This window comes from Petromyzon marinus, chromosome 61, assembly GCF_048934315.1.
Source record: "Petromyzon marinus isolate PM22_M1 ecotype Great Lakes invasive population chromosome 61, UKy_Petmar_22M1.pri1.0, whole genome shotgun sequence".
NCBI classification, from domain to species: Eukaryota; Metazoa; Chordata; class Hyperoartia; order Petromyzontiformes; family Petromyzontidae; genus Petromyzon; species Petromyzon marinus.
The window spans coordinates 10,186,905-10,200,128 of record NC_133727.1 but is presented as its reverse complement, the minus strand read 5'-3'; the positions used below and the strand labels follow the sequence as shown (position 1 = coordinate 10,200,128).

Here is a 13,224-nt window from a genome sequence, read left to right as displayed (position 1 = left end):
GGTGGTGATTATGATGGCGGTGATGCTGGCGGTGATGTGGGTGATGATAGTGACCCTGATGGTGATGATGATGGTGACGCGGGTGATGATGATGATGATGATTACGGTGACGCTGGCGGTGACGTGGGCGATGATGATGATGGTGACGGTGGTGACGCTGGCGGTGACGTGCGGGTGCACAGAGTCGGCCCCCAGCTCTCCGCGCGCCAGCCCGGTCCGCGGCGGCCCGGCAGGCGCTGGCGACGTGGGGGGCCCGCTGTGCTCCCTCTCCCGCGGCCTCTCCACCAGCCTGCCAGACCTCGACTCGGAGCCCTGGATCGAGGTCAAGAAGAAGCACCGACCCTCGCCAGCTCGTGAGCGGGCGGTGAGACGCGCGCCACCCACGCCACTCTCCTCACCCACGCCACTCTCCCCACCCACGCCACTCTCCTCACCCACTCCACTCTCCCCACCCACGCCGCTCTCCTCACCCACTCCACTCTCCCCACCCACGCCGCTCTCCTCACCCACGCCACTCTCCCCACCCACGCCGCTCTCCCCACCAACACCACTCTCCTCACCCACTCCACTCTCCTCACCCACGCCACTCTCCTCACCCACTCCACTCTCCCCACTCCACTCTCCCCACCCACGCCACTCTCCTCACCCACGCCACTCTCCCCACCCACTCCACTCTCCCCAACCACACCACTGGCCAGGTCGCGTCTGGAGAAGAAGCTACACAGTCGCCCAGTGGGCCTGAAAACCTGGTCGAATAATAAATGGTTAAAAATAGTTTCAGTGAATCGGCCGGCCACGCTTTGTGGGTCTCTCCGTTGTTGCCCGAGCCCCGACCTCCCCTTGCGGGCGAGGGATGGCGATAATCCCCGGGGCTCTTCAATGCCAATGAATCACCATCGCCGCCGTCAACTCTCTCTCTCTCTGCCTCCAGAATGCCGATGGCGGCAGTGGCTCCCGAACGTCACCGGAGGGAACGTCTCCCCGATCGCGCGAGCACCGGAGCTCGCACCGGAGCTCGCACAGCAGAAAGCAGCAGCAGCAGCACGATCATCATCAGAGTCGCAGCCAGACGCCCAGCCAGGCGCGCTCGCACCGCGACGGCGAGCGTCCCGACGACAAGGAGGAGCTCGACTTCCTCTTCGACGAGGAGCTCCTGGAGCAGCAGCCGATGGACGGCCGGCGGAACCACTTCACGGACCCGGACTCGGACTGGGACTCGGACTACGAGATTGACGACAGCGACGTCAACAAGATCCTCATCGTGACGCAGACGCCGCCCCACCTGCGGCGCCACCCCGGCGGCGACCGCACGGGCAACCACGTGTCGCGCGCCAAGATCACGTCGGAGCTCGCCAAGGCCATCAACGACGGCCTCTACTACTACGAGCAGGAGATGTGGAGGGAGGAGATGGAGCCCGAGTACGCGCAGATGAAGGTCAGAGTGGGGGGGCGGCAGTGGTGGCGGTGGAGGTGGTGGCGGTGGCAGCGGCGGCGGTGGTGGTGGTGGTAGCGGCGGTGGAGGCGGTGGTGGTGATGGTGGAGGTGGTGGTGATGGTGGTGGTGGTGGCGATGGTGGTGGCAATGCTGGTGGTGATGGTGGTGGCGATGGAGGGTGGTGGTGGTGGCGATGGTGGTGGTGGAGGGGGTGGTGGCGATGGTGGCGATGGCAATGCGAGCATCATAAATTGGAATACGGTGGATTGTCGATTATCCGGCGGCTTCCGGGGAGGGGGGAGGGGGCGCCGGAATTTCAAAGACTCGAGACGATTACTGCATCATGAAATAAAATAGCTTATTTTTGCACATTCTTCTTTAATATTGTTTTTAAGTGTCGTGTTTTGTTTTTAATTGTTTTAAATGTGTTTACTCGATGAAATTGGCATAAATCAACATACAAATAGACAAAAATAAATATCCACTTGTGAAAAGTGACTATTTACTGTACCGTACTTACCACTCCGATCTCGAAGACTCCGCATCATGTGGTGATGATGTACGTAGCGGCACTACGCTCTTGTTTCAACACAACCACTTGAGTTTGACGACCGGCGGACTCATGCAGCCTTGAGAGCGGTGCTCCCGGCGAATGCCAAATTAGACAACGCACTTTTCGCCGGATCTCACCGTCTGTATTGTTTTTTATCATGAAAAATGTATACACGTGCAGTATTCATATTCTTAGTTTTTTCGGTAAAGTCACGTTGAAGAGAAACAACAAAATAACAAAATATATAAAACAATAAAAAATTCTCACGACGTTTCGACCATAACTCAAACGGTCATCATCAGGTGTGTCGGTTTGCAGTATTGTCATTGTTTAAGGTGTATGTAGTGTATAATGTACTATTTGACACCCAAATCAAGCGTAGCTACTTTTTTTTTGTCACGCACACGGTGCCGATTGCCGGACTGGTTACCGCCTTTGGACCGTTTTTTTCGGTTTCACCGGATCGGCCCAGAACCGCCGGATAACGTTGAAAACAGCCGTATAATCGCGTGCCGGATAATCAACTGTATTTGTTTTATACGGGAGGAATCCGATGAGCTATAAAACTCTTTTTTTAGAGGTGTGGACGGGTGGCGCTGGGTGATTGTCGTGGTGTTGATGCTGTTGGTGGTGGTGGCGGTGAGGATGACGAGCGGTGCTGTAAAGGCGTCGTTAAACCCGCCACCACCCGACACGGCTAATTTAGCAAAGTTGTATCAACGCCAAACAAAAGATGCCGATGAGTTGCTGGTTCAGCACACGCGCACACCGGCCGTGTGTTGAAGAGTAAATCACCCACGACATTTACAATTTGAGCACCGTGACGTTTCGCTGGTGGAGGCATGTGAGTGAGTGCGTCGCGTGTGGTAAGTGTCGTTCTGAGGGCGCCTATGATTGAATATTTCTGCATGTTGTGGACCACATGCGCGGGTGAGCGAGTGCATCAGCGCTCCTGTAGTCTGTTGCGAGCTCACACGGGCGACCTTTATCTTTGCCGTTCTAGCAAGAGATTGAAAACTTCCGCAAGCTCACCATGATCAGCCAGGAGGAGTTCGAGACCCTGGCTCCCGAGCCTCCCGTGGATCCTTACCAGGAGGTGCCCCCGGGCCCCCCAAAGCAGCAGCCAGGTACCGGCCATCGCACAGCAGTGGATTGAGAATGGCTCCTGGCGATTGCTCGCGACCCGTCGTCGCGAGCTCGCGCCGATCTCGGCCGTTGAATTGCGAGCGGGCGCGGTGGAGACGTTGGCGACAGTGGCGACGGTGGCGGTGACGGCGTTAGGTGGCGACGGTGGTAACGGTGGTGACAGCGGCGGTGGGGGAACGGCGGTGGGTGGCGGGGGGTGGTGCCGCGTTGGCGCCGCCGCCGAGGTCGAGAGTCGCGGCATCGGGGCGGGCGCCCCCGCTACGCCGGTCGCAACGCCAGTGGCTGCCCTTCCCGCTCGCCGCTTGAGTGCCGTCGTGTTCGCTTCACGGCCTGCCCTGTACCTGCGCGTGTTGAACTTCTTGGCAGCGTACGTAGCCAACCGCGCCAATTGGAGGTGCAGGGGGAAGGACGACAAACTAAACACAAAAAGCAGTCGTAAGAAATAATTTTGGCTTTCTTGATGATGATCTAAAAGTGCGCAGCTCCAGTGGTTTCCTAATATCGGAAGGGGAAGAGCGTTCCAGACGGCCGCAGAAGCGCATCTGAAAGCGCCGCGCGATGATGCGGTGGCCACCGTCTTTGTTTTATGGCCAGCCAGAAGCCACTGCCGTGACAGGATTTTCCGTGATGATGGTTTATGCTCCTTGACGAACAGCAAGCCTTAAAAACCCCACTCGGTTCCGACCTGCTGTACGGGCACACCTGGATACCCGTGGGTACCTGAACCGATGCAGGGCCCTAGCTGAGATATTCCAGGTTGGATTCCAGGCAGGTCACCTGGTGGGTTCTCAAGCGCAGGGAGCCCACGGTCTCGGCACGGTCACCAATGATGGGCACAAAAAACAACCCCCATTGCGTTAAGGTTGGTTAATTTTGCTAAATTCTAGAATAAGATACAGTCGACTCTCGATTACCCACGGCCGTCCTCCCCGTCATTGGCGCGGATATTCGAGAGTCTACTCTGTTTATTGGTTTGACTCCTGCGATGAGATGTCACCATCCACGCAGCAGGGGGCAGCACTTTGTTTCGGGGCAAGTGGTGGCTCTGTGATGTCCGCTTCTTCAACAGCAAGGGTTGCCCTGCTCTGCTCTGCGAGCGATCCGAACGGATTCTTCACAATCGGATTCTTGGTTTAGACCAGAGGAATCCGTTGAGCTTATGAGGCTCTTTTTTTTCCCGCGGATGAACCCATGACGTCACGCTGGTTGCAACAACCAGGATAGAATGGTTGAAAAAGGGCGAAAAAGATGGTCGTGTTAATGGCGACAGCGGTGATGCAGTGATAATGGTGGCAATGGTAGTCGTTTGCCAATAACTAGTACCAGCAGTGTCAAGATCGGTCGCTGTGGAGGAGGCTCGTGAAGGACGCTACTGGGCAATTGGACAACGGAGGGCAGAGGAGCGACGCTCACAACAACGAGCGGAGTGCCGGACGGCTAAAACGCACAGTAGGGGGCACAGGTGGTGCATCGGCCAGTCATCTCAGTCATCTCAGTCGGTCAACCCATGGCACCTGCTGGGTCTGTCTCGTGATCTCCTGCCGGCGGGCGTTCGACACTTCACTTGGCCTTAAAGTGCACGTAGCCTGGCACGAGCGCCGTGGTGACGTCACCGCCACTCAGTGGCGAATGTCGGCTGTTGTTGTAATGGTAGTCATGGTGGTGCTGGTGAGTGATGGTGACGGTGGCCACTGGTGATACCAGTTGTAGTAATAGCGGTGTTGGTGGTGGTGACGGTTGTAATTAGACACGTAGCAACATTTGTTCGTCCATTACAGTCGATTCGTGAGCGGTGCGTGTATCGAATCGTGCGAGAAGGCGGAATAGTGTTGACAACTTATAAAAATTGTGCGCTGCATTTAAGCTAATGTAGTGAATTAAAACTACACAAAGGAGACCTCAGAAGCCAATCACGATAAATCGTGAGTGTTCGTTTGATGCATGCCTGTCTGTGGTGTGTGTGGTAGCTTTACGGTCGTGTCTGTGATGATTTGTGGTAGTGGTGGTGGTGGTGGCGGCGGTGATAACAGTGGAGGCCGTGGTGGCAGTGACGTTGATAACACTGCGTAACAAAAAAAATGTTTGTTCCTGGGTAGTAAGTGTTATTTCCTAATTGCTTATGCTTCAAAAGTACAGAAAATGGCTATTATTCCCCACAAACTTTGCTTTTGTGACCAGGAAAGTGATAATTTGAAATTGTTAATTTTGATTCATATGTAGTGCCGTGAATTCACTCGGACGACAACCGTCTTTCTTCCACCGTCACTTTTATTCCATCGTTCCGTACACACACACACACAGACACTATATAGTTACACACACACACACAGACAAACACACACAGACTATATAGTTTCACACACACAGACACACACACAGTATATAGTTTCACACACACACACTATATAGTTTCACACACACACACACACTATATAGTTTCACACACACACACACAGACACACACACACAGTATATAGTTTCACACACACACACTATATATAGTTTCACACACACACTATATAGCTTCACACACACACACTATATAGTTTCACACACACACACTATATAGTTTCACACACACACACTATATAGTTTCACACACACACTATATATATAGCTTCACACACACACACTATATAGTTTCACACACACAGACACACACACACACTATATAGTTTCACACACACACACAGACAAACACACTATATAGTTTCACACACACACAGACAAACACACACACACACTATATAGTTACACACACACTATATAGTTTCACACACACACACAGACAAACACACACACTATATAGTTTCACACACACACACTATATAGTTTCACACAGACAAACACACACACACTATATAGTTTCACACACACACACTATATAGTTTCACACACACACACTATATAGTTTCACACACACACTATATAGTTACACACACACTATATAGTTTCACACACACACACTATATAGTTTCACACACACACACAGACACTATATATAGTTTCACACACACACACTATAGTTTCACACACACACACTATATAGGTTCACACACACACACTATATAGGTTCACACACACACACTATATAGTTTCACACACACACTATATATAGTTTCACACACACACACACAGACACACACTATATAGTTTCACACACACTATATAGTTTCACACACACACACTATATAGTTTCACACACACACTATATAGTTACACACACACACTATATAGTTACACACACACTATATAGTTACACACACACACACAGACAAACACACACACACACTATATAGTTTCACACACACACACTATATAGTTTCACACACACACACACAATATATAGTTTCACACACACACACTATATAGTTTCACACACACACACTATATAGTTTCACACACACACACACTATATAGTTTCACACACACACTATATAGTTTCACACACACACACACTATATAGTTACACACACACACTATATAGTTACACACACACACTATATAGTTTCACACACACACACTATATAGTTTCACACACACACTATATAGTTTCACACACACACACTATATAGTTTCACACACACACACTATATAGTTTCACACACACAGTATATAGTTTCACACACACACACACAGACAAACACACACACACACTATATAGTTTCACACACACACACTATATAGTTTCACACACACACACTATATAGTTTCACACACACACACTATATAGTTTCACACACACACACTATATAGTTTCACACACACACACTATATAGTTTCACACACACACTATATAGTTTCACACACACACACTATATAGTTTCACACACACACACTATATAGTTTCACACACACTATATATAGTAACACACACACTATATAGTTTCACACACACACACTATATAGTTTCACACACACACTATATAGTTTCACACACACACACACTATATAGTTTCACACACACACACTATATAGTTTCACACACACAGACAAACACACACACACACTATATAGTTTCACACACACACACAGACAAACACACACACACACTATATAGTTTCACACACACACACTATATAGTTTCACACACACACTATATAGTTTCACACACACACACTATATAGTTTCACACACACACACACTATATAGTTTCACACACACACACTATATAGTTTCACACACACTATATAGTTACACACACACACACTATATAGTTTCACACACACACACTATATAGTTTCACACACACACACTATATAGTTTCACACACACACACAGACAAACACACACACACACACTATATAGTTTCACACACACACACTATATAGTTTCACACACACACACAGATACACACACACTATATAGTTTCACACACACACACACACTCTATAGTTTCACACACACACACTATATAGTTTCACACACACACACTATATAGTTTCACACACACTATATAGTTTCACACACACTATATAGTTTCACACACACACACTATATAGTTTCACACACACACACACACTATATAGTTTCACACACACACTATATAAAGTTTCACACACACACTATATAAAGTTTCACACACACACACTATATAGTTTCACACACACACACACTATATAGTTTCACACACACACACACTATATAGTTTCACACACACACACTATATAGTTTCACACACACACACTATATAGTTTCACACACACACACTATATAGTTTCACACACACACACTATATATAGTTTCACACACACACACACTATATATAGTTTCACACACACACACACTATATATAGTTTCACACACACACACTCTATAGTTTCACACACACACACACTATATAGTTTCACACACACACACACTATATAGTTTCACACACACACACACTATATAGTTTCACACACACACTATATAGTTTCACACACACACACACTATATAGTTTCACACACACACTATATAGTTTCACACACACACACACACTATATAGTTTCACACACACACACAGTGATTCTCCTCTTCGCGCTCCGCCAACTCGGACACTCCGATTCACCTCAGCACCGTCCGCTCATCCTCCTTCCACACACAGTGATTCTCCCTCTATCTCCTCACACGCAGTGTCTCCGCTATCTCTTCACACGCAGTGACTTCCTCTATCTCCGCACACACAGTGACCTGCCTGTCTATTCACACACAGTGACTCTATCTATCTCCGCACACACAGTGACTTGTCTGTCTATTCACACGCAGTGACTTCCTCTATCTCCGCACACACAGTGACTTGCCTGTCTATTCACACACAGTGACTCTGTCTATCTCCGCACACACAGTGACTTGTCTGTCTATTCACACACAGTGACTCTATCTATCTCCGCACACACAGTGACTTGTCTGTCTATTCACACACAGTGACTCTATCTATCTCCGCACACACAGTGACTCTATCTGTAACTCTCCCTCTACCTATATCCCCCGTAACTACCTCTCCGCTAACGCTAACTCTCCCTATCGCTATTTACTGTCCTTTGGGTTCTGCTCTCAATCTATTCTTCCCTAACATTTGCCAGCTCTCCTCTTCGTATCTCTCCACCTCTCGCCAACAACTGCCCAACAACAACTCCGCCCTCCGTTCAAATCACCTAGCGTTTTATCCCCTTTTCAATTAGCCTTAATTAATTGCCACGTGGCTCACTGGCATTTTCCCACCAGCTCGCACCTGTCCAACGGCCAGACTTCGCCACGCCGCCACTTAACGCTAACAGCCTCTCAACCAATCACAGCCCTCGTGCCATGACTCCTTTAATTACTTCGGTTTGTTTACGCCACCCGTGACTCGACCACCTGATTGACCTTATGTGACCCACTCTGCTTGTATGTCTATATGTACTGTTTGTGGCCAATTTACCTATGCGTATCATTTACTTCACTACACATGTTGTTTTTTCTGACTTTATATGAACGAAAATACACATTCGCCTGTTTTCCCATTGAAAATAGGTACATTTCAAAATATCACTGTCCTGGTCACAAAAGCAAAGTTTGTGGGGAATAATAGCCATTTTCTATACTTTTTAGGCATAAGCAATTGCGAAATAACACTTACTACACAGGAACAAAAATTGTGTTACATAGTGTAATTTAGTTTCGATTTAAAGCTTTTGTGACTGCAGGGATTATTGTTTTACTTTGTATTATTTTATTATTTCCCTTCTACATGACTTTACCGAAAGAACCAAGAATATAGTGTAATTTAGGTCGTGTCATAGTGGTGGCGACGGTGGTGCCGGCGCTGTCAGTCGCCCGGCGACCTTGCCGATCAGGCTGGCATTAGCCATCGTGTGCGACGACGCCGTGGCAGAGGTCACGGCGTCGCCGCCGGTCGGTGACGTCCCCGGCGCTCGGTGCGCTCTTGTGGTCGAGTGGTCGAGGAGTCATGAGATTGTATGGTCATGTGGCCGCGTGGTCGAGTGGTCATGTGATCATGTGGTCGAGTGGTTGAGTGGTCGCATGGTGGAGTGGTCGCATGGTTGAGTGGTCGAGTGGTCGAGTGGTCATGTGATCATGTGATCATGTGGTCGAGTGGTTGAGTGGTCGCATGGTTGAGTGGTCGAGTGGTTATGTGGTCGAGTGGTAGCGTGCTCGCGTGGTCATGTGGTCGTGTGCTCGCGCCCGCAGCGCCCACAGACGAGCTGGCGACGCGTCTGTTCGGCGCCGCCGGGCCCCCATCTCCCGGCCTGGCTCGCTCCCTCCCCACGGCCGTGCCGGAGTCGCCGGCCAGGAGGCCTCCGCGCACTCCGCGCACTCCGCGCACCCCCCGCGTCATGGACCCCGGCAAGACGCCGCGCTTCTACCCCGTGGTGAAGGAGGGCCGCGCCATCGACAACCAGGTGGGGCAGTGGCGCCCAGCGCGTCGCGGTCGTAATGGGGAGCAGCGACGCTGCGCTCCGGGGCCGGCGACCCGAGTTCAATTCCCGCTCGCGGACAACATCGGTGACGAATATCCGAACCGGTCCCTGGGCCTCCCCCTATTTCTACTCGGTCTCAAATAAGTACCCGGAGCGGTGTGTAGTAATCATCGCCGCTGGGGGAGACAAAGGCGGCCGTGGGTGGTGCTGGCCCCCTCCTCGTGTGCCGTGCCGGCCTTCGTAGATTCTCGCTCGCGGCACTCGCCCCCCCCCCGACGGCCTGTTAAGACTCCATGGGGGAGATTTGTCCTCGCAGACGTGCGGACGTTGCCAGCACACTCCGCTGGCTGCGCTCAGTCCCCGCGACCGGCGAGGCGTGAGGATGCCTTCGTCCGGCGGTTTGTGGCTCCCCAAAATATCCGTGAGGCTGCGATTGTTTTGAGGCTGCGGTGCAGGAAGGCGCACGATAAGCTTTCATCATCCGCCGTCATTGACGATCCGCTGCCGGATGAAGGCCTCCCCCCTTCTCTCTATGGTAATATTCACAATAAAACTCCCTCCCTCCCCGCCGCAGACCCCTCGCAAGAAGAAGACGCGGCACAGCACGAACCCACCGCTGGAGAGCCACGTGGGCTGGGTGATGGACGCGCGCGAGCACCTGCCACGAGGCTCGGCCGCTGGGTGCGTCCAGGGGGGTCGCAGCCGGAGTCACAGTCAGGTCGCAGCGGGGTCGCAGTGGGGTCACAGCCAGGTCACAGCCAGGTCACAGCCAGGTCACAGTGGGGTAGCAGCCAGTCACAGTGGGGTCACAGCCAGGTCACAGCCAGGTCACAGTCGGGTCGCAGCCAGTCACAGTGGGGTCACAGCCAGGTCGCAGCCAGGTCACAGCGGGGTCACAGCCAGGTCACAGCGGGGTCACAGCCAGGTCACAGCGGGGTCGCAGCCAGGTCACAGCGGGGTCACAGCCAGGTCACAGCGGGGTACACAGCCAGGTCACTGCCAGGTCACAGCGGGGTCACAGCCAGGTTGCAGCGGGGTCGCAGCCAGGTCACAGTGGGGTCGCAGTGTGGTCACAGCCAGGTCACAGCGGGGTCACGGCCAGGTCACAGCGCGGTCGCAGCGAGGTCACAGCCAGGTCACAGCGGGGTCACAGCCAGGTCACAGCGGGGTCACAGCCAGGTCGCAGCCAGGTCACAGTGGGGTCACAGCCAGGCCACAGCGGGGTCACAGCCAGGTCACAGCGGGGTCGAAGCGGGGTCACAGCCAGGTCACAGCGGGGTCACAGCCAGGTCACAGCGGGGTCACAGCCGGGTTGCACCGGGGTCGCAGTGGGGTCACTGTGGGGTCACTGCGGGGTCACTGCGGGGTCACAGGGCCATAGTGCCAGGAATGCAGACACAAGATCGCGTCATTGCTCAGGGCTGTGCCGCTCGAGTTGCGCGTTGCACTACGAACCTGGCGACCCGAGTTCGATTCCCAGTCATGGGCGACATCAGTGAGAATTATCTAAACCGATCCTGGGCCTCCCCTTGGTCGCCTCAGCCTCAAATGAGTACCAAAGGCGGCCGAGCGTGGCTTTGGCCACCCCACCCCCTCGTGTGCCGTGCCTGCCTTCATAGGTGCTGCTCGCTAACAGCACTTGCCCCGGCGGTCCGTTAAGCCTATACGGGGGATCTTTGTCTTTGTCGCAGCGCGAGCGCCAGCCCCGCGGATGGCGTCGGGACGCCGGCCCCGGGCAGCCAGAGTGGCACGCCGCAGTCGCTGCCCAAGTTCCAGCACCCGTCTCACGAGCTGCTCAAAGACAGCGGCTTCACGCAGCAGGTCTACCACAAGTACCACCGCAAGTGCCTCAACGGTGAGCAACGCCACCGGATCCCAACCCTGATATAGCAGCCGGGCAGCCGGGTAGCCAGGCAGCAGGGCAGCCAGGCAGCAAGGCAGCAGGGTAGCAAGGCAGCAGGGCAGCCGCACGCTGGCCGCTTCCCATCCTCGCAGCGGCGACGGCGCGGCAGCTTTTGGCTGGCCATCGAACAAGGACGGTGGCCACCGCATCGCGCGGCGCTTTCAGGTGCGCTTCTTCCGATATTAGGAAGCCCACTGGAGCTGCGTACTTTTACACAATCATCGAGAGTGATGAACTCATTGCTTTAGAACTGCTGTTTGTTGTTGTGTTTAGTTTGTTGTCCTTGTGGGTTGCAGAGCGCAAGCGACTTGGCGTGGGCCAGTCTCAGGAGATGAACACGCTCTTCCGCTTCTGGTCGTTCTTCCTGCGCGACCACTTCAACCGCCGCATGTACGAGGAGTTCCGGCAGCTGGCGCTGGAGGAGGCGAGGGAGGGATACAGGTAATCTTGAAAAAAAATGTTTGCTTTAACATGTAGGAGGCCTTCGCAACCAATGTCATCCATAATACAGGTTTTTTTGGGTTAGATCGCGTAAACACATATATCCATAATACAGGTTTTTTGGGTTATAGCGCATTAAAAAAATATGTCAATAATACACGTTTTTTTGGGTTAGATCGTGTAAAGTTTTTTTTCCATAACACAGGTTTTTTGGGTTATATCGTGTAAATATTTACGCGATTTAACCTCCCCAAAAAAGCTGTGTTTTTATTTATTTACTAGGTAAGGCACACCGAGCCGTACAACTTACACTATTTACCAATTTTTACCATAGTTATGTTACCAGTAAAGGCTCAATGAGCTGCCACATAGCTCTTATTATTACCAGAAGCCACCTGGCCACAAACGATAGCTCAACGAAGTGACAAATTTTCTGAACCGCTCCTGGGCCTCAAATGAGTACCCGGTGCGACATCTGCACGTCGCCACGGGGGCGTGGTGCTGGTCACCCACCTCCTCGCGTGGCGTGCCGGCCTTCGTGGCTGCTTGCTACTCGCGAACAGCGCTGTCAAAGCTACGCGGGTGGATCTTTGCCTTTGACACAACTGGGGGTCTGCCATCTTACCCGCTCCTCATTCTTCACTCGCTCCTGACCTCGGGAGGGGGGCCATCAAATCCACGTGCGCATTCCTTGCCCCATCACGCGTCGTCTTCCCGTGCGGCTCTTTCACTCTTCCTTGGGCGCGCGGCCAGTGGAGAACGAAGCCGACCGAGGATGCCGGTCGCTCGTACCGCATGCCGTTCTCAGTCACGATCGTGATTTTAAGACCTGCGGTCAAAAAAT

At 52.1% G+C, this 13,224-nt stretch overlaps 1 protein-coding gene across 1 annotated transcript in view; it reads left to right on the top strand.

Annotated features, from left to right (window-relative positions):
• Window positions 1-13,224, top strand: part of LOC116955653 (la-related protein 1B-like) — a 72,984-nt gene that overhangs the window by 42,842 nt on the left and 16,918 nt on the right. Inside the window, exons 10-16 of the mRNA XM_076053538.1 lie at window positions 183-364; window positions 932-1,435; window positions 2,991-3,114; window positions 9,807-10,018; window positions 10,611-10,717; window positions 11,728-11,891; window positions 12,236-12,380. Of these exons, the coding sequence (XP_075909653.1) occupies window positions 183-364; window positions 932-1,435; window positions 2,991-3,114; window positions 9,807-10,018; window positions 10,611-10,717; window positions 11,728-11,891; window positions 12,236-12,380 (1,438 nt within the window). The remainder of the gene's footprint in view (window positions 1-182; window positions 365-931; window positions 1,436-2,990; window positions 3,115-9,806; window positions 10,019-10,610; window positions 10,718-11,727; window positions 11,892-12,235; window positions 12,381-13,224) is intronic.